This window comes from Diadema antillarum, unplaced genomic scaffold (assembly GCF_040938485.1).
Source record: "Diadema antillarum isolate AM-2024a unplaced genomic scaffold, OU_Dant_1.0 scf00000110, whole genome shotgun sequence".
NCBI classification, from domain to species: domain Eukaryota; kingdom Metazoa; phylum Echinodermata; class Echinoidea; order Diadematoida; family Diadematidae; genus Diadema; species Diadema antillarum.
Window position 1 is genome coordinate 17,508 of NW_027270999.1, and position 22,970 is coordinate 40,477.

Here is a 22,970-nt window from a genome sequence, read left to right on the forward strand (position 1 = left end):
ACCACCATCTTTACCAACTTTTTTATTTATTTATTTTCTAATATTCCACTTCTAGGACATTTCACATTCACCTATCAAAATGAGGGAGATTTGTAGGAGCATCCACATGATTCTTTTTTTTTATGCTCAATGGGCAAAAATGATTCCAAAATCAGTGAGACTTTTCCATCATCTTGTCAAGACATTAAGCTACATATAAGTTTTCAGGAAGCCTCCCACAGAATCTGAGAGACTTTGCAGCCCTGGTATATTAATGTCATGATGCTTGCATACTGCAATGCTTTGACACAATGTTTTTACATGGCATCCGTAGTCATTTGTAGACTACACTAGTGGAGGAAAGGAGGATATTTCACAAATCTACCCCCTTCCTTTCAATCATATGAACATACAGGCAGAATTAAGTTCATTATTACGTGATCTTTAAATAATTTGTCCAATTTACAGAAGTGTGTGTGTCCAAAAATATTGCTATAGACTTGTTTTGAAAGTGTCATGATAGGAGGCCATTCCATATTTATTCTGTACATGTTTTTTGAGAAGTCACGTGATTTCTCTAGCCCTCATGTGCCACGAGTTATCACTCTGCAGTAATGAATACCAATCTTGCGGGGCTGGGTCACAGAGAAATAAACCAAGGTAGGACATAGTCTGTTGAAAAAGAGCATGGGCCAGATTTTTGTCTGTCCCTGTCCATAAAGTGTCACAGGGGCCAAACAATCTCGTTGTCTCCTTTGCAAAGAACATATTCCAGGTCATCATCAGAATGGACAATCCTCAGGGAAGCTAATTGCATTTCTACACAGAGTTAACAACTGGAAAGTCTACAAAGTGTAGAACACCACACAGAATTACCACCTTCTGATACTTACTTAACCTACTGAGAGTATAAAAAAAAACAACAAACAATGTGCCAGTGGAGAATTCATTCATTGAGTAATCCTTTATACTTTTGGGAGCTTTAGATGTCCAGCTTTTGTTCACCTTGCTCACACTTTTATTTTCAATGAAACTTGCTCGGGACAGTCCTACTACATATATATGTAGAAGATAAAGGATAAATTTTGTCCTAGTGTTCTCCTCAAAACAACAACAATAATCCTTGACCAGAGGTTGTCCTGTTTTAAGATTTCTACACATATAAAATCACCAAAACGTATCTTTCATTTACGGTATGATGTGCCATACTCTAGTAAATACTCATCAGTGAGTGAAAAAAACATGTTACTGTAGGCCCTATGTCTAACTCTGTGAGTACATTTTTGAGTGTTCATTGCAGACAAGGTATCTTTTTTTATTAACTGGCAAGAGTGAATAACATTAGTATAACAATATCATTCCCTTTTCTTGCACATGAAAGGGGGAAAAGACATAAAAATAATATGTGCCAAAGAGTGGCACTTATGTACTGCTATGAGTTGTCTTTTACATATGCTATCTGTAACTGTACTTTTTTAATTCTCTATTAAAGATTTGTAATATTTTTCCATTTAGGTTGTGCCAACAATCAAGGAAAATTTGCTGACATAACTACTCAAAGCAACACCCATGTGCTTTCTCCAAAGAAAATCCTGAAATATGAAATAAGGTAGAATGTTATGTTTCTGGAAGAGCAATAATTTAACTAATATATAAAAAAAAAACCAAATGACTTCAATTCATAGAAAAATAATGAAAATAAATGAATAGAAAAAACACCTTTCTTTGAGAAGAAAGCTTACCATTGCTTTAGAGCAAAATTAAATTCCTCATAATTCAAAGTCACTGCAGCACGTGGAAATTTAAAGAGAAGTAGATACATGATAGAGATGCTACACACTGAAATGACATCATCAAAAGAAAATGCCAAGATCTGGAGTGGTGATTATGTTATTTACTCACAAAAACTGCTGAAAAGCACCATCCATGGAGCTGCATGATTTGTGGCACCAGATGCACAATGAATTTTGTCCATTATAGTGGGGTGGCTTAGTGACAAATATACTGATAATCGTGACACGCCGGACAAAAGTGTCATTTTTTCCTCAGACATTTGTATATATATGAGGATCAAAATTAGGGGGTGCTCCAAGAAATCCGCTAACAGAAAAAATGAGAAAATGCCCTTAATTTGTACATAACAATAATGTCTGAATTCAAAGACTATACACAGGGCATTCGCCAGGTTTCTGTACAATGCAATGCAATGTACATGGTTGCTAGTCTTAAAATTCAGACCCATAATACGACATATTATGTGCATGTTTACAGTAATACACCATTTTTACTGGTTTTCCTATGGTAACAGGTGGTTAGTCTGTGCTGCAGACCTGAGGGAGGTGTGTTGGAATAGTCCAGTTTTCTTAAGCACCTTTTCATTAAATAATTTGATATAATTTCTGGTAAAGGATTTTTTTAGTACTGTCCTACCTCCTGTAGAGAAATAGCAAAGAGTGACATGTGACTCTGGCTCAGATACTTTAAATCTTGGGCAATGACTGAGCCAGGTGTAGGACTATGTCACAGCTCATTTTTTCTCCCAGAACTACTAGTTTACCAGTAGAAGAGCTGCATATTCCATTGAGAACTTAAGGTTTTGGGTATTGCCCACATATTTCCTAACAAATTTAACCCGTTTCCTCCAAGATTGTGTGAATTCCATAGGTTTAGCGCAGGGATTACCTGGTTCCCGTAAGCAATTTTTATAGTCCACACTTCCCCTCTCTATATGTTTCTTATTTCTTATGGGGGTTATTCAAATGTTTAAAAAGGTTAAAAGTTTGTTTTCATAGCTGAAGTTGAATTTAGACAATTTGAATATTTCTAAAAATATTTTGATATTTGTAATTTCACTCATAAAGACTTAAAGTGGTTTGAATATTTTTGGTCTGATAGCTATGTATAGACATGTTATTAAAAAGTAAAAGCAATGTTTGATTGGTTCACATTATCCAAAGAGGGTGGGATGTAGTTGGCTGGTGAACAAAGTCTATGGGGAAGTTTAAAAAATTGATAGAAATAAAACAAAATCAGCATAGAGCAGAATCTAAATCACAATATAATATGACAAAATTCCCGACCCCAAAGACGGTTGATTCTATGATGCTTTATGTCAAAATACAGTCCACCCAAAATACATGTGATTGATAGGAGGAAAAAGTATAGTACATTAAAAACAATATAGTTCAACTAACCCCATTAGTCCAGCAGCATAATGAAATGATTGTTAAGTTTTATCGTCTTGTCAATTGAAGATGATGTTACATAATGACAATTATCAAAGTCAGCTAGATCTACTAGTATATCAAGAAACCAAAAAGAAGGGGTGGAGTGGGGTGGGGAGAGAAGAATGAAGTAAGTTATTAGTATCTGTAGTTTTGGTTTTCAGTATATTCATTTTAATTTCCGTAATTTCCGTTAGGTCATCATGGATTGGAGCATTTGTGTACTAGTAATCTGCCAGGAACAAACACAAGAAAAACTTAAAGGTCCTATATATACACTTTTGGGAGAGTGACTTGAAAAAAAATGTTCAGGATATCACATTTTATGCATAATATGTGTAGGTCTGGGGGCATTTCATGAAACATTTTGTCCGACAAGTTGTCGGACCAATTTGCTCTCTGTCAATCAGATGCAAGGATTTCTGTAGTTTGTAACAGTTTGTCAGAAAAATATCTGACCAAACTGCTTCATGAAATGCCCCCCTGTTGTATCACAAGACATCCTACCATATACAGTTTTTGCAATCAAAGTAAACATATAAAGAGATATCAGTATTTTTCTCATTAAAGCATAAATGCGGACGGTTTAGTCTGGAAACATGTTATCATAGAAATATTGTTCACATTTTGTGTTATTAACAATACTTAACATTGATTATACAGATTCATTTTTTTTTTACAGAGGTTCTTTCTATCCGTAACTCACACTTAAGAATAATTTTCAAGCACTAATTTTGGGTTTTTGCCTTTAATTATCCACACAAAGGAGGACTCAATGCATAAAAGGTGTATGCTTTATTTTTGGAAAATGTTGAGGAGATCAGGAAAATTATATATATTGATGTAGATTTTGGACCTGAAGGAGCAGTTGAAGCATTGTTAAGAAACAATGCCTTGTGGCATCGTTCTTATCATCAAAAATTAATAATGACAAACTCAAATGAAAATTGGAGGGGGGAAGAAAAGATAAACATAATGACATGAGACAGCTTGGTAAAGATTAAACGCTAAAATAGACAAAGCAGCCTCTTTTCTCAGTTTATACTTATCCAGAGTGTGTGCTTTCTTTCCAGTACCGGTATTGTTATTTAGATAGGTTAGGGGAATCTCTTTGAATTGTGTGATACATCATTTTAAAGCTTACAGTCTGCTCTTTCAGAATCTGTCCTTAAAGGACAAGTCCACCTTCATGCACACGTGGATTCAGTGAATACAACAATATTAGTAGGACACATCACAGAAAGCTTGGAAAAAATCGTACAATCCGTTCAAAAGTTATGATTTTTTAAGGTATCTGCACAGTCGCGGCTGGATGAAAAGACTACCACAGTGTATGATGTCACATGCGCACATTCTAAGGAAAATAAAATGAGAATTTCACAAAACCATACTTTTTGAATAAAGTTCACATAGTTTCTTTGACTTGCTACTGACGTATGTCAAGGGTAATATTATTCCCCCTGCCTTCTGAAAGAGAAGTCGAGTATCCTTTTGTAAGCGAAAATAATTTATGTTGAATTTTCTTTATTCATTCTTTATATCGTTGTACACATGTGACATTACAAGGTATAGTAGTCTTCTCATCCAGCCTCGACTGCATGAGGAGAAACTTAAAAAATTCATAACTTTAGAACGGATTGTCCAATTTTCCTCAAACTCTCACTGATGTGTTCTACTATTGTTGCTGCATTCACTCAACCCACATGCTATAAAGGTGACAAATCTTTGTCTGGCGACTTTTTTGTTGATCAATTATACCAACCCTGATGGAAATCTCTTCAAATTCATAAGTTCTGAAGTCTCCTTTAAGTTTAACCAAAATCTATATATGTAGTTGCCATGGCAACATACTACTTAACACTAATGAAAAGTATTTCAAACCTCTATACATCCCATCGATCAGTTGTACCTATTCAAATGGAATCTCTTCCAAACTGGAAAATAGCCTCCTGTAACTAACTAACAATTAAAAACCCTAGTTTTGGGTTGCCATGGCAACGCACAAATCAACAATTATATTTGACCCCTGGTTTATACTCTTGGTACCTTCTATACAACGTTCATATCAAACTTTGTGAAAATTGAATCTTCCTACCTGGAGAAATAAACAAAAACATGATTTTTAGAAAAAAGTTCATTGACCTTTGACCTTTGACCTTTGGAAAATTCACTCCAAATTCAATCAAAATATTTTACTTGTTCTCAATATTCTTCCTGCCAAGTTTTATCCAGATTGGATATTCCTGACCTGAGAAATAGCCAAAAAACCTATTTCACAAATAAAGGTCATTGACCTTTGACCTCTGACCTCCTTCCCAGCATCAATTTTCTTGGAGCACCCTATTTTTTGAGAAGGTACATCATGAAGTACCTTTGGTGAAAAAATCATGCTTTTGTCCGCCGTGTCACGATAATTTCACTAAGCCACCCCACTATTAGCAGAAAGGGCAGCTTCTTAGCACGTGAGCATGGACACCTATCAACCACGAACTACCACTAAATCACTAATATCATGATATAAACTGCACAAAACTAAAAATATATTTCTATTACTTAAGATCCCAATTTGTCTGTCGGTGGCTCACAGACATTGGATACAACTCTTTATTTTTTTTTCTTTTCTATTGTACAATGGATAGGAACTTCAAAGCTCAAGATGAAGTCCATTAACTCTCTGATTATTGCAAATGATATAAGAGGTGACTATGTTGTTAAAAGGAGAGCTTATTTTCATGACACTGAAGATTTGAGTGGGTGGAGTTCACTGGACTCGTCTGCAGTAGTAGCCAAGTGCCTTGCACTTCTCACACAGATGCTGAGGGTGCTCTTTGCTCTGATCAGACACATCCAATCCATCTGGTTTCTCAAGAGGGCGCTATTCATAAAGAGAAATAAAAGAATGAACAACACTCTTTATTGACAAGTTGACAAAGAATTAAGGGTTTTAGGAATAGAGCTGAATTTACACTGCAGCTTCATTGATCATGCAAATGATTTCATACAAACTAGCAACACCATTCATGATACGTAGGTTCAACAAAAATATTAGTGTCAAACACGCAAGCTCAGATTATGAAGACATAACTAGTTTGGTCAGTTATTTTGTTTTCACAAATTATGACAATAGTGAAAAAAGCAATATATCTTTACACAGACAAGAACAAAATATGTGCATTTGACAAAGGACAAGGAATTGGTATGGCTTTACATCAGAGTAATTTTAAGTTAGAAATTCATCTTTCCTCTTTTCTCCTTTGATACCTCACTCTCCATATAAGGCTGAGGATGTGAAAAAACAGAAGCCATTAAATCTATTCTCGGCAGAGACACTGAGAAGACTGACTACTAAAAATGCATAAGTTAGACATATATTATAAATCATAAGTGAAAAATTATACTAAACAGAAGTGTAAAACAGAGAATTCCATGTGAAGAATATCACAGTGCAATGTCTTTTTTTTCTCTCTCTCTTCTTAAAAAATAGACAAGACTGAGATCTCAACTTTGCATGCACAAGATGAGAGTGAAAAAGAAACTGTGATACTTTCTCAGAATGACTTTACTGACAAGTCACTAGAAACAGAAAAACAGAAAAGTTGTGAATGAATAGATTTTTCTTTCTTTCATTTCTGTGTGTTGTTGTTGTTGTTGATAATATCAGTCAGTGCAGGCTCTAGTTTATATTGCCTCACATGCCAGGGACATGAAATTCACATTTCCGAGCCAATGAACACAGAAATTAAAAAATGTAAAAACAAACATTAAAAACAACTAAATAGGCAATGACTTTTCATATAATGATATCAATGAAAAAAAAAATTCTACAAACTAAACATAGAGGTTATGCACTATGATCAACATGGCCTACCATCACACATTTTCAGTGAGGTAAGGTATGTTGTAACATGATTACATTCTGATTTCTCTAGTTGTTTGAATTCCATCCCTTTGTATTTGATTTTGTTATGATACCAGTGAAATGTTAGGAAAGAAGACAATCTGTCTTGCTTACCAATCCAGAGAGAAGGGGACCCTGCTTCAAACAGGAAACAAGATCGGGGGTTCGACGTACTTTGCTTGTTTGATTGGGGGTTTTTTGCCTTCATACAGCCCTCCTGAGTGGTACTCTGAAACTTTGGAGCAATTAGTTCAGGAGGCTAATTTGGCAAACAATCATGATTTCCGAAAAGTTGTTATAACAGTCATTCCTTTCCCACATTTTAGCCTCCTCATTTTATTTTCAACATTTTTGCAAGATTGCCAGAAAAATGTTCATAACATTCATTTAGGAGCCTTAAATTTGGTTTGATGTAACAGATGGTAAATTTAAACATGTTATCACCTTTTTGTGACACACTAGAAAAAAGAAAATGAAATGACCCTTTAAATCAATTCTTGATAATGTGATCTACAGCTGAATAAGAAACAGTACTTAATTTTTTCATGGCAGAGACCAAAACAGCCCCATTTATACCAAATCAGCCCCATTTACATCATTACATCTGAAAGTGCATTTTCTGGTCACCAAGATAAAACCAGTGAAACTAGTTACCCAAAATGTCTTGCATTCAACCAAACTTTAGGCTATATTCTCAGCCGAGCTTCAATTTACATGATATTCTAGGTAAAATGCTCCAAAGAATCTTAATCAAACTGGATTGATACTATTACTGCTTTCGAATCTACAGACTATGCCATGTGCCTAATACAAATAAATAAAAGATTCTAAATTCAGACTTACTATTACAAAAACAATGATTTTCTTCTTACAAATCTCGTACCTTTCTAACAGTATCCTGTGAAAATTCCCCCTTCAACCACTCAGGAATGCTTGTGCCCTGATTCATATTTGAGCGTTTCATGAACTGATGAGAGAAATAAAGTTTGTGCATAACCTCTATACCTTTATCTTCAGGTGGTCGTATGCAGACACATCCAATCCATCTAGTTTCTCTAGAGGGCGCTGCAAGGGTTTAAAAAAACAAAGAGAGGGGGAAAGCAGAAAACAAGGGAGAATATATATGAGGCACTATAAGCACTAAAACTATACACACAATAATTCATGCAAGATGGAAGAATATGGCAGTGTACATACAACATGAAATCCTGGTTTATTTGTTCCTTATTCCAATGACCTTCCATGACAAAAAATCAATATCTCTGATGGCACACGTGAAAACTTGGTTACAACAAAACTTCAAGCAGTTTTCATTTGAATTTAGTGTTTCATATAAATGGTTTAACAATAACAAATTTGGAACTGGGAGTCTCATTCACTGCCCCCTCTTCAATCAGAAATTGCCCTCCACAAGGAGCAAAAAGAGCTTTGCACGCTATTTTTGAAGCTGTTCCAAGTGTAATATATTCCATGACAGAGATCATCTATCTCTCTTTATTTTCTTTACATCAACATTTTTATAAAGAACACACAGGGACAAGAAGCCCTTACCTTCTGACCTATGAGCATTTCAACTGTATGATTAAAAAATAATTTTAATTAATTGATGATTCATATCCAAGATACACATCTTTGAAGATGTGAAGTTAGGTCTACAAAGTGCAATTCAGTTGTGGTGCCACATGTTGCAATTGGACAACATGAAATTTGCACATCACTCATGCAAAGTATATAGCAACAGTTATATAACAAAGCACAAACAAGTTCTAGATATGAAGGATTGAGTATAACACAAACATCTTCCATACAATCATGCAATGAATAATATTGAACACAGTCAACTTTCAGCCAGTGCACAAGACATAGTGAAAGGAGTTACACATGTAAGTATATTTTAAGCTGCAAGAAAACACCACAACATGTCAACAGGAAATAAAGTTAATTAACACTTTTGAAAATATAGATTACAAGCCATTGTGATAAAGAATCTTAGAAGGTCCATTTTGACAGAAACACTAACAAATCAACAAGGATAAAAAAAAAATGATTCTTTACCATTTAATCTAAACAACAAAGTATAGGCCTACATGTATAAGGTATTTATTCTAACTTCTACCCAACATTGGTTGAGTGATTCTTCTTTTATTTCAGAGGCGGATCCAGAGGGGGGCGCACCAGGTAAAGGGCCCCTCTTTATTCTTTGTTAAAACAAAAGAAATAAAAAGAAAAAAAAATTGGGGGGGGGGGGTGCACATGTGCCCCCTTTAATTTTGTAAAGGCGCCTCCCCTTTACGGAATTCCTGAATCTGTATATGTATGCTTTCCAATTTTGCTACTCTGTGCTATTCCACAATAATGCCTCCGGCACCCTTTGTGGCAAGAGCATGCATGGAATATCCCTCTGCACCCCTTCATTTTCCACATGTAACCATTTATTTTGATGAAAAGATAAGCTAATTTGAATGATGAAGATATTCAAACAATATTCAATAGTGTTGAATAATCTGGCATTTGAGAATAGAAAGAGTCAAATAATCTAACAGAATATACTCCATCCTGTGTCTGTGAGAACCTGGCAAGTCATGTACAAAGTCTTACGTGGGAATTTAAGAACAACGAAGTGAACAAAGGAAGATTGAACTTGATATTTCACTCATTCCCAAAGATCCTCTCAGTCATGCATGACAAGTGAATCATAGAATATAAAAGAGAGAAAATATATCACACTCTGTGACATCAATGAGGAGGATTTTGTCAATTCAACATGATAGTATAATTCCTTACAGTCCTGAATTCTACAAAGGAAACATCATAAACTCTCCATTTTCCCTCTTTTCTGCAGCTGCAAAATATCGGCGACTGGAGAAGGACGCCGAGTCCCTTCACAGTGCTTGCCATGTTACCTGCTTGTGTGGGTAGACATTGATATGGCACTTGATACACTCCTGCCCCATGTTGGCCCAGCTGTTCCCACTCATCCACTTGCGTTTGCATTTTGGACACTTGTACTCCCCAAAGCACCGTTTTTTGCCCTGGTATGGGGTGAGTCCTTCTCCTTTTGGTCTTGCCTTCAGGAAAAATATAGAAACAGAAAAGAGAAACAGGGGAAAATGATGTCAATTCAATCAAGCTGTGAAATGACAAGACCTTCTGCATACATGACCAGTTATTGGACAGTTTTACAACTATAAGATATCCAGGAAATGGAGGTACCCCCTCTACTGTTGAGCGTAGAGCCAATACCTTGTGACCTCTGTACCCATATCATTCATCAGCTCTTCGGAATTACCCTACTGGGATTGACTTCTAGCACAGTATCTGCACAATGCAAGTTATGCGGCAGCTTTCACTCACGGACGCATCCCTCCCTCCTTCCTTGCCAGCACAGCAAATGACCAATACAATACTGTATAAGCTGTTATTTTCCTGAGGGTTTAATTTTTGCAAATTTCGCAAATCTCAGTTGGATCTCAAATTTAACAACACGCGAAAATGTCTCCATGCGCTAGGGTAATAGCGCATTTACGTTAGCGTCGGCGTCAGTTCGCGAAAACAACATCTCGCGAAAATGTCTATGACCTTGTCATTCGCGAAAATATCTGTACGCGAAAATAACAGCATATACAGTATTTGTTCATGCATCAGCAAATCCCTTATCTTTCCCCTTATCTTCCCAAAATCAAATCATGTCAAACTCTCCCTGATAGAAGTCACATAAGATTGCAGTCTGTGAACAATTACGATTATGCGACTTCCTCAATTGGGGGAGGGGGGGGGGGTGGGGTGGGGGGACAAAAAGGGGGGCATGAGCAATGGAGACCTTGCTTGTCAGAAAGTATAGCCAAGGCAAAATGCGATGCGATGCAGTGCCAACATCAGAACTTCGCAGACATTGTGAGCTAGAAAGAAAACAAAAGATATAACAATAAAACAATAACAAGGAATGTAGCCATGAGGTTTTCTCATCCCATCTCCACACACTGTAAATCTGGTCCAGTCAGCAGTCACCCACACACTGCTCACACTCAATCACCGCTGTACCACAAGCCAACAAAGTTTAGTCAAGTGTATCACAGTACCATATGGTGGCTAGTCCATGAGGCAATGCTCCCTGTTGCAGCTTCAGGGCTAAAGTTCAGGGTTATGGATGAGCAGTAACTGCACGTCTTGCTGTCTACAGAAGAGATACACATTCGACCACAGGCATAGATCCAAGATGATGCATGCATAAGTTGACAAACATACATATACAACTTACCAATGCACAATATGCAGCAACATACTTGTTAAATGAAATGGTTTAAATGTAAAAGGCCTTAATTCTAACAATGCCACTGATAACATTTTGAACAAATGCAATTTTTTTTTGCAAGTATTTCAAACCAAAATATCTGGAGATAATTGCACAATAAGTTATATTACTAAGAAACAGCTTTCACATTACCATAAGAACGTAAGAGTGACTTTATTCCAAATTATCACTGACAATCTGATCTGTTCACGAGAAAAAAAAAAAAATCCACAAAAACCCTAATGCATCTTACATACAAATTCTCATGTGACAGAGTACCTGGTACAAATTCTTTCATACTCAACACAGAGAAAAATGTGGCCCCACCATCCATTTCCAGCTCACAATGGTGGTCTCCTGCATTCAGTTATCTCTCATATTTAGTGGAAAAATATCTGTTATATATTCATCTCATGTATGTGTTTTGTATATATGTTTATTGCATAATACTATTGCTTATGCTTATCTATTTGTGTAATGTTTTGTTATCATTATATTCGTTGCATTCGTTGTTCTGTGTCTTTGAAATTTGTACTGAATTTGTATTTGATCGAAAAGAATGCAGAAATAAACCAAACCAAATATAAGTTAATTTGTTGTGTGCTAGTTTCTTTTTTGTACATCATGAAGTAGAGGTTCTGAAACTTAAAAAAGAGCATATAACTTCAGTACTATAATGACACCTAAAAAAAAAGTAAAATAAAGTCATGATGGCAAGTGATGTTCATCCACTGAAAACCAATGATGGCCTTGACTAAACAGAAGTGTCTACATACATATTTTTTTCCCCTGGGAGTAATAAACCAAGAACATGACCAGCAGAAGAGATATCTGTTGCAGCAATGGGAATTCCCAGAACTCTGGAATCATATATCAGAAACTCACAGAGAATTACCTTTAAAGAAATGATAGAGAAAATGAGATTGTAACTGTGCAACAAACACTTGGAGAAAATCATTCACTGTTGCCATATATATATATCATTACAATTGAGCACAATCACATACTTTTAATACCCATTAACCCTAAAAACTACACAAAACTTGATCTGCATAAATCTCACAATAGTCTTATCTGACTTAAATTTGCTCACATCCCATTGTTTTCAAGCATGCTACTGGTAATGTGCAGTCACGTTAAAAAGTGGGAATTTGGTTTTCAAAACAAGAAATGTTTTGATCCTTTGAACCGGAGAATGACCCCATCAACCCTAATTGATAATTTCCCTCCCTGAAAAATAACATCTACATGCAGGACCCCAACCCCACTCTACACAGCACAGTCACCCATGGGGAAAAGCCTGCCTGAGCTGATATCTGTATCTGTGAATACACTCATCGGCATTCCATTCTTGCTATAGGGCCTAATGCTGAACTGCCTCTGCCGGGAATCCAACAAGAGAGCCTTTGTTCGTCCGGTGTATTTTTATCTTCCCGCAAAATGTTTCTAGTCAACTTCCATCTGTATGTTACACCCAAAACCATGGAACAAGTCATACATAATGAAGCTATGTGCTTTGGGATGTTTCTTTTTCTTTGTTTTAACATCTGCTTATCACAAACCTTAAATATTTCAAAGCGTGCAAATACTGACTCAAATATGATAGTTTCAACTGACTTCATTTCATTATGATGGAATTATACATAATTGATGTTAATCTGCAATAACGAGTCATCCTTGCAGTCATAAGGACAAGTAATAATAGTCAAGAAGTCGTTTCTTCAAAGATATAGCACAAATAAAAAGATTAAATTAAATAAAAAACTGATCAGCAAATTCTGAAAGCTACAAGATGAGATTTCTAGAGAGATTTGACACTTTGAATCATGGTAATATGACATGTAGGCCTACCAGTTGTAATGCAAAAATTCAAGTCTGATTATAAGCAGTACAATAAAAGTATTTTTTTCTAAGTGTTAAGGAAGGAAAATTAGTATTTTTATATTAGGAAAAAAAACCCCAAGAAATGGCGCTATGGCAACTGGCATGCCTCTGCTATATCACATAATTCTCCAAATAGGTCTACAGATTACCTTTTTGAATTTGATAACAGATGGACACACAGATAAGAAGAAAGCATACCAGGTACATGTAATGCCTCTGGTGACACTTCATGGCAGAGGCATAAAGATGTATTAGCATAATAGACAATGCATCCTATTGTCTAAAATTTTCAGCTGTCACAGTTGCCTTCTTCAGCAAGGATTATGGGTCAAGATTTGAAGTGCTTAGGACACATTTCCATGATGATGTTAATGCAATATTAAATTTAGGCATTGATCAGGTAATCCAGAGTAGAAAAATTAGTTTCTTGCATTTGTGAAATAAGAAACAAGTTACCTATTACCCATAAATATCACAACTAACCTTATTGACCTTCATGAGGGATTGCGTTTTACAAAACCTGAAAACAATAACTAGGAAATGTCTTCATAATTATTGGCATGTTTCCAGGTCAACCTGGTAAAAGTAATCTTTCGGTGAAAGGCAGATGCCTAGGAATAATGACCGATGATGCATCTTGCACTGAGTGTACTGTAAACAGGATATTTTCGCAGCGTGAAATTTTTGCGAATTGGGGCCAACGGCCTTTGTCATGGCATGAAGTTTTTGTGGAATGCCTCTGGCATTCAATGCAAAGGCATACAGTGTAGACATGAATTTTCCTGTGCACTTTAATTTCGCGAATCTTGGCTCTTGCAAAATTCACAAAATTAATATGCATGCAAACATTCCTCGTATTACAGTAGGCCTATATAGACATAGTGCTTCATCTGGCCAAGAAAGTCACAGTATTAGAATCCCTACAGTGCATTCACCATTTATTTAGTGCCACTTTATTGAGTTTGACATCCCCAGAAAGGGATATTTACCAGCACTTCCCCTATGGCACTTGTTAGTTTGACACTAGTACCATTGTAAATGCAGACAGGCTGTATATTTTGACCTTAAACCAGGGTGCAGAGATTTCACACAGGAACATACTAAAAATAGTAACAACACATGATATGTGTGACCTGTATGCTAACTATATTTAATATGACTCATGACTTGTATTTTACTGATGCCAGGAGAACTTTCAAGGACCAAGTTGTTCCACAAATTTTGAAAGTCACTGATCAGCCACTAAAAATATCACCTTTAGTTTCTGTCATTTTTTTTTTTTTTAATCTTGAACACCTAGCTTTCTGCTTTATCATAATTCAGTCAGTATCAAGTCATTGCAATTGTGCATTGTAACAACTGAGAGAAATCACAATCTCTAAATTCAGGGTGACATATTTTTTTGAGAGAAAATGACACAAGCATTCAGCTTTCACTCTCACAGCCCCTCAGCTCCATGCACACAACATATGAATACGATGCCTCCATGCAGAAAGATGACTGGTGACCTCCGACCCCACATGACTACTGCTCCAATACGTGCCCACCAGCATCTGTGTGCTGCACTGACAAAGGTGATGAATAGAGATATGACAACATGTGTTTCCCATCTTATCATTGTGTAACAACAGACCAGGACATGGCAGCTTCTGTTACCTTCATTAAAGATGACCCTGTTGGTGGCACACATGGCAGAGCAAGACCAGTTGTTACTAACATCTCTATATTATCACACTGTACAGAAAGAACATCACAGGACGTGAGTTCTGTAATGGCATTACTATTGTCATTGACAGAAACACAGCACACACACACACATACACACACACAAACACACACTTCTGAATGTGAAAGACCTTAAACTGTTGACCTGTTAATCACAAGTACACTTCTATCACTTAGGCCTACTCATAAACCAACAGAAGCGAAATTGGTTTCAGACATTGGTATTAATAGAAATACCCTATCTTTTCAATTGGAATACATGCATGATTAGAACAGCATCGTAACCATACAAATTTGGACTGACTTAGAATGTATTTGTATGTGATCCACAATCTACCTAACATATCGTCATCCAGGAATAACTATGATTGGTGTGTGGGTGTGTACATGTTCATAAGAAATGTATTCCAGCAATGTTTCAGTCTTGAAAATAAAATCATTCACTTAGCCCTACAGTATGTGCAGTCCTGTCTAAGTACACACACACACACGATGGTGTACGAATTTACAAAGACACAGTATCAAAAGGATAATATTGACATTTGACTTGCTGAACTGCTGAAATATGTCTAGCTTTTCTCATCTTCATAAGATTTCCTTTTGATTATGTATCACTCTTTAATATTTGGATCATTCAATGTCTTTTAACTTCCCTGAAACTTTCCTGAATTTTTAGCAGGTCAATAATATGTCTGCTCAACAAGGAATGAAAGTTATGATATTTGGTTCTGTCTGGACTTTCTTATACATACAAAGATCATCCAAATGTTGGCTAGGTGAATTGTGTCTATTCCACAGAATTAGTTTGAGTATGACGACTGTCTTGTATGAAAAACAGCATGACTATATAGGCCTATATTCACACATAATGAATCAAAACATGTACTTAGACAATAACAGAAACAATACTTTTTGTCTGGGAGAAAATCACAATTTGATGACTTTATCACTTGGGCAAAGCTGTGTAGAGTTTTATCATGTCATTTCTTTTTTTTTTGTTTTTTTTTTTGGTGGTATCGTCATTACACTACACCAGCAAATAGCATAGTTAGAATACAATGATAAACTACAGTACCTCGAGGGTGATCTACTTGTACATTTCAGAGGTATTATTTATATCACTGATTCTCCAGGGCACACAGAGAATATTCCTGTTTCTCATTCAACTGTTGATAAGGATTACTCCTGATCCATGTATTTCCAGACAGAACAACACACATGTCTACCAATAACGACTGGTAGAGGAAACTGCCCTTTTGATTTATATTGCCTTCTCTGTGTACTGAAGGCATTTAAACTACTACTGATGAGTTCCTCAGTAATCCAGAGGGTCTTAGAACTGATTTGCCCCAACAGAAGCAAAACATGGCTGATGCACCTGTCCTGAAGATGAAGCCCCCAAATCAAGATGTCAACCTCAATATAATATGTGACTTCAAGGGGGGGGGGGGGGGGGGTGGGGGGTAGGCAGTGGAATAATATAGCAACATCATTTAGTGTTCACACGGCTGTTTCCTTCTGCATACTGTCTCTCATTCTAGTCTTGTTTCACTGCAGCAAAACTTTCACTAAAACAAAAAGTCTCTTGAATAACTTTTGTAAATATACTAACATTGCTTTTCATCTCTCCCTTGTGTTAAGTTGTCAAATATAGTAACTTGTAACAAGTATTTCAGTCATGATGTACACCAAACAAAATAAAATTATGGTTCATACAGCAGATACATATTTCTTAATCATTTGGCTCAAATGAAAGGTGTCTGAATGAACATATTGTAAAGCCAGACAAGTAAGTACCTTTAGAGCAGCTTGAGAGATAGGACAGTTAATGAAATCCTTTGGACTGGCAGTTTCATCCTTTTTTTTGCTGTTGTTGATATATTATAATAGCAGAACAGAGAAGTACATAAGAATACACACATGATAGTTTAGGGCCTGAAATTTTACTTCATTGTTTTGAGCATTTTGTTAAAACTGTGTCCATTAAAGGAGAGTATACAGTATAACAAATATCCTGTTAACAGTTGCCTGTAAGATTGTACAATGTAGGCCTACATAGTAATATCACACCTCCATGCTACTTAATAAAATATCATTCCCACTGAAACAACACTGTTGTGTTTCTTTTTTTACAATGAAACTGCCTTTCCTTTTCTTTTTATTCATCTGCTATTAATTCCAAAAACATACTGTAAAACACAATATATTTGCGGCATGAAAATTTCGCGACTTGCCACTGGCATCCAATGCATACTGTGTAGGCAAGAACTTTCACATGCATTTTAATTTCGCAAATATTGCCGCTCGCGAAATTAGCGAAATTAAAATGCACGCGAACATTCCTCGTTTTACAGTAATCTGTTGGCCCTTTCTTTAAATTGATTTGAATTGAATTGAATTGATTTCTCATATTTCACAAGAAATTACAATACATATCACTGAACAAAATGATATCAAAATTTGGAAAATACAACTTGAAACACAAAAACTAATAACAAATGTAGTTGCAATGATACATGAGCAAGCAAATAACACAAGGCTGTATTGTATACAAATACATGAAGGAACCAATGCTGTACTCTCAAAAGAAGATATTATGCCCTGTTCCCCCATGCTATTAAAATTGCTAAAATACGATAATACATGTTTAATTTGAAAAAAAGTACCAAAAAAGTTCAAAGGATTTTAATGGGAAAGATAATTTTTGAAGTTTTTGAAGAATTCCAATTTTGCTTCAATAAACACATCACCTTTAAATTAAAAGTTTGTTGTCCTAGGAAAAAAAGAAAGAAAAGAAAAAGAAACTTTCTAAACTACAATGCTGATGAGTCTGACAACTCATTTCCAGTCCAAGGTAGTCTGAATGATATCTGGAACTTCAATCTTGTTCCTACTGCATGGACAAGTTCTAATGTCAATGACTCCGGTAAATGGAATTCGTTCTTCTGCCCTTTATAACCATATTGGAATTCAAAGGTTCAGCACTGCAACCCCCCCCTTTTTTTTTTGTTTATTCAAACAACTCTCAGGATGTAATACTACATTACCACATGTATATTTGCTTTTAAAAATTTCTTACTTTCTGACAGAGCATGAGTGATATATTCAAACAATCTCAGACTCACTGAGGTACTTAAATTAGAACATTCATCACTGAAAATGAAGGACAAATAAATGTCAATATGGCAAATGAAATACTGCTTTACAATTGTAATTGCAACAACTGAAGTGCATTTTCCATGACAGAGGAAGTTCCTTCCACTTGAATTCCTGCTCAAACTATACTTCATAATGACATTACCATATTTCACTACTTATGATCTGGTATAGGAACAATATTTGTGGTATAGCTGATAGATAGAATGCACAGTGAAACAAAAACAAAACAAAAAATCCCTGTGCCTGTAATTACACACAAGCCACTTCAATACCTTCTCTGCTCCTCTGTTCTGGAAAGTCATTGTGAAAATAACTGATATTTATATATTGCAGAGCAGTTGTTTATTCTGCAACATTAAAATATCTACACTCTTTCTCCTTGACAATAAGACTGAACTAAATTCCCACATATTGTCACATACAAAGCCAATGCATGATAATCTGTTAAAGTGAAGAGAATTTGTTATACCAGTAATTTAGTACAAAGTACCTACATTATGCATGAACTCAATTCCATGTAGGCCTACAATTATAATTTGCTTTGCCTCTTTAAACCTGTGGCTCAATTTCAGACATTGTTTGACTTTGCTGTTCGAATGAGCTGCAATTATGATGTCAAAATGTATGATACAGTATTCCAGCACACAAATGTTTGAAGAATTATGTTGTCACTATCAAGAGAGATCTATGAGCAAAAGTCATCACGGTCATTAATTCTATTGTCTTTGGGAAATATTGAGCATGGTCACTCCAATCACTCAAAGATTTTCACTATTTGAAGAATTTAACATTCCTTTTCAACACAAACTTTCTCTAAATTTCTCATTTACACAATATCAGAACACCTAGTAACATATAGGACCATGCCAAATTAGACTTTTCAAACTATGTGAAGAATTATTGGTGTTTGGATAGTGATACAAACATAGATTTAACCCTAACAGGGCGGGGGGGGGGGGGGGGGGGGCAGAATAATCTGCCCCCACAACATTTCGCGCTATAATTCTGTAACGCGAGAAGGCCTCGTCTTGAGGCTTCTTGACTTTCTTCGTTCAAGTCTCGCGCAAGTTTTGAGACCAAATTTGCAACGTCCGCACATACCTCTCGAAGCCACGCCCATTTTTGTAACGGCATGTCACCCCAAAACGGGTACAATTTTGTGATTTTGTGTACATTTCCTATGGAAAACAGTGCTTTGTCATGAAAGTCATAAAAGCCTGATTTTTAGATTATTTTTACAATTAATCACTTTCATTGATTGATTTTATGCTGATTATGGTAGAAAAGTGGTTAGTGACAATTTCCAATAAAAAAAGGAAAAAAAAAGTTGAAAAACAGAGAAATACATAAGAAATTCTGGAAACAATAAAATACGTAAGAATTGAAATGAGTTTTGGAAGTTTTTGTGATGTACAATTGTTGAATACGCTAAAACAGATTTACAGACCAAAAAAGTAGGCCTATACTCTCAATGCTTCATAATTAGGCTAGAATATGATTTTGAGCTTAATTTGCATAATCACTTAATTAATATTAGAAATTGGTTGTTTCAAACAGAATCCCCCCCCCCCCCCCCCCCCCCCCCTCCGGTTTTAGCATGGCCAAAAAAGCCCGGCCTGATTAGGGTTAAGTCCCAGCCATTTACACATCAGCAAAAAAATGGCACTTTAAATCTCCAAACTGCAAACATATCTTAAAAAACAAGTTCACCCAACTAACCTGTGTGAATTGAGTGAATGCAGCAATATTAGAACACTCTGGTGAAAGTTTAAGGAAAATCAGACAATCCATTTAAAAGTTATACATTTTTGAATTTTTGTTCAGCCATTGCTGGATGAGAAGAGTACTACAGTTTGTGATGTTACATACAAAGAACAATATAAAAAAAGACAAAGAAAATTCAACATATTTTTCTCTATTCTAACATAATAAAAGAACACTTGCCTTGTCTCTTTCAGAAAGCAGGGAAAATACAGTAACAAGTCAAGGAAATGCGTACTTTTCATAAGAGAAGAAATTTTGTAGAATTCTCCTTATATTTGCTCTGTATCATTCTTGATTTGCACTGAGGGGAGTGTCAGTCAAAGCATACTTCACAGCAGATTGAGCTTGACCCTGTGCTTGATTAGAGTACAGCAAGCTGAACCATGGGATTAAAACAAAAACAAAAACAGAACTTTATTTGTATGCCATTCATATACACTAAGCAAGGCAAATTATCAAAAGGGTTTTTAAAGAAATAAAAAAGGTGACTTTTGTGTGTGTGTGTGTGTGTGTGCCTGAAGAATTCCCAGTTTTTGCATTGAACTTAAACAACGCGACAACAACAACAATTTCTTTCCAGTGTTTGTGAGTAGGCCTAAATCTTAGAATTAAGAATGGCAAATGCCAATGCCGACTATCGCCTACATTACAGCACATTTTTGATACGTGGATACACTGGTACATTGTACCTGCAGCTTCTCAATGTATGTACTGTAGGCCTATGCACATGGGCAGATCTTTCTGCATGAACTTACAAAAATTCATGTCAATGCATACAACTGTCATTTGACATTCATCTCTCTCTCTCTCTCTTTGACGTTTGAGAAGATGAATCACTTCACGCTGTCATCCTACTCCTATCACATCATTCTATAGTGATTATGATGTGACTTGTGTTAGCAGCACCCTACACACACAAGCCTCATTCATCAGCATCAGGACATGTCTCTTTGGCTGGTCATCCAAACGAGTTTACTCAACAAAGGTGTCTACCAGTACATGGTCCATTTGAGGTCCATCATTTTTAGGACCTCCTGCAGAACATAAAGGACTTGTGTTACTAGGACACTTGATAAGTGCTTTAATAAACTCTCATCATTACAAACGTTCTTTTTCTTGCCTCAATGTTTACATTTCATTTATTTATTTATTTATTTATCTATCTATTCATTTATTTATTCATTTATTATCATTATTTTTTTAATTTTTTTATTCTTTATTTTTATTTTTATTTTTATTTATTATTATTATTATTATTATTATTTTTTTTTTTTTGGGGGGGGGTACACTACAATTCATTGCACCAAATATCAAGACCATTTACTCCCTTAAAACAACATAACCTTTCTTGCCCTATGTCTAGGTTCTTGGTATGAAATTGTTACTTGGACCTTGGAATATCAAAACGTGATGCAAGAGAACAGTGATTTCCCCAGTCCCAAGGAATTGCTGTAACAAGAATCCTTTGTAATTCTTATAACAGAGTGGCTGTTCTCTGGGCATTTTACAGCTTGATGAACTGAGAAAGGCCATCCACCCTTGGTACAATATCCTGCCCCCTCCATATTTGGAACTCAAGATTTTTGCCAATAAAAAACACAAACAAACAAACAAACTCTCTTTTTTTGTGGTCTACCAAGGAGAGAGGGAGTAATAAAATTGTTTCATAGGGCTCATTCTCCTTCCTTCATCACAAGTGGCAGGAACTTTTGCTCTGGAAATTTGAAGCTTTGGAAAGAGCTACAGTAAACCACGGACAGTTTAGTTGCCATGGTAATGGGAAATTCCTGGGGAGGTAGGTCACTGAAAGGTTCCATCTGGTTGCTATACAAAGACTTCTGCTGCGCATCATCTGCTCAGAAAAGACCCAGTAGCCCACCCTATACAGGAAAGTTTTTTTGTCATCAGTTTTACACCTTTGCCCAAGGGATGGTAATGTGAGAGAAATATGATGGGCAGATCTTATATGAAACTGGAAAGGGAACTGGCTGTCTTCAGAAAACCTGGCAATTTTCTAGAAAAATATCGACATTAAAGGTACTGCTCAACAATTTTTTCACTTTGAAAAATCGGACCTGCATGGTTGTGCGAGATAAGATTGACCATACTCGATATTGCCCAAAGATAGCTGTGTTGTATCATTGAAAAGACAAGTTTATTGGCACGATGATATTCAGTCATACACATTTTGATAGTGACAGCATAATATTTTCTCCTAAAACTTTTATATGCTGGAGCATTTCTTTTTAATGTGTTTTAACATCATCACACACAGCTCAGTCAGTACAATCAAAAGTTTCTGAAATTGAGTCACAACAATGTTAGACAGTAAATGATATTTTAATGTCTGGTTGAATAGGAAGAAGTGTGGCATTCCATGACTTTCATCTTACTTGCCTGGTAGCATGGAGATTTATGGAGTGGGAAGGCTGACCTGTTGGCACATATTAGAGAATTCCCTCTACAAATTGTGCACAGCATATAACTGATCTCTTTGTGTCTACATACCTGGTACATTATACACAGGTGAATAATCTCCTGGAGGCAACCATTACAAATTTAGCGTATGCTTTGGCAGGTGCAGGTATTCACTGATTGGTGCTTTTTGTGGTTTTCGAATTTACTCCAGTAGGCAGCGAATGAATTGGATAACCTATGAATCCCTGTGCTACCCAGTAGCACAGGGAGACTCGAATGGGAAGGTTAGCCTGATTGAATGGATCTTAAATCATTGGTTGTCCATAGTCATGGATAATACAAGATTTCTAGTTTCACTATGACAAATTGAACACAATCTAACAATGTCTTGCAACAAAGCGGACATCTACAGTAGATCTGTCATGCGATTTTTTTTTTTTCAGTTTGACTTGTGTTAGCTGTTTTTGACATGGAAGGATACTGTCTTTACTAGAAAGAGAATAGGAATACAACTTAATTACACAATAATTAATCTACAGCAAAACTATTTACAATGGGACTTTTACTTTCTATAAGGGACCCCTTCCTGTTTAGCCATTTTAAAGTTGCTTGAGAATGTTGTTCTCTT

At 35.9% G+C, this 22,970-nt stretch overlaps 1 protein-coding gene across 3 annotated transcripts in view; it reads right to left on the minus strand.

Moving 5' to 3' along the window:
• Window positions 1–5,643: 5,643 nt before the first annotated feature.
• LOC139719399 (zinc finger CCHC domain-containing protein 24-like) overlaps window positions 5,644–22,970 on the minus strand; it is a 69,805-nt gene continuing 52,478 nt past the window's right edge. Inside the window, exons 4-7 of one of the 3 annotated variants that reach the window (XM_071630816.1) lie at window positions 10,005–10,169; window positions 8,107–8,166; window positions 7,216–7,336; window positions 5,644–6,078 (exon numbers count right to left, since the gene is read on the minus strand). In XM_071630816.1, coding sequence (XP_071486917.1) covers window positions 6,068–6,078; window positions 7,216–7,336; window positions 8,107–8,166; window positions 10,005–10,169 — 357 coding nt within the window. In that variant the 3' untranslated portion in view covers window positions 5,644–6,067. The remainder of the gene's footprint in view (window positions 6,079–7,215; window positions 7,337–8,106; window positions 8,167–10,004; window positions 10,170–22,970) is intronic. The other 2 variants (XM_071630817.1, XM_071630818.1) reach the window with 2 other exon arrangements.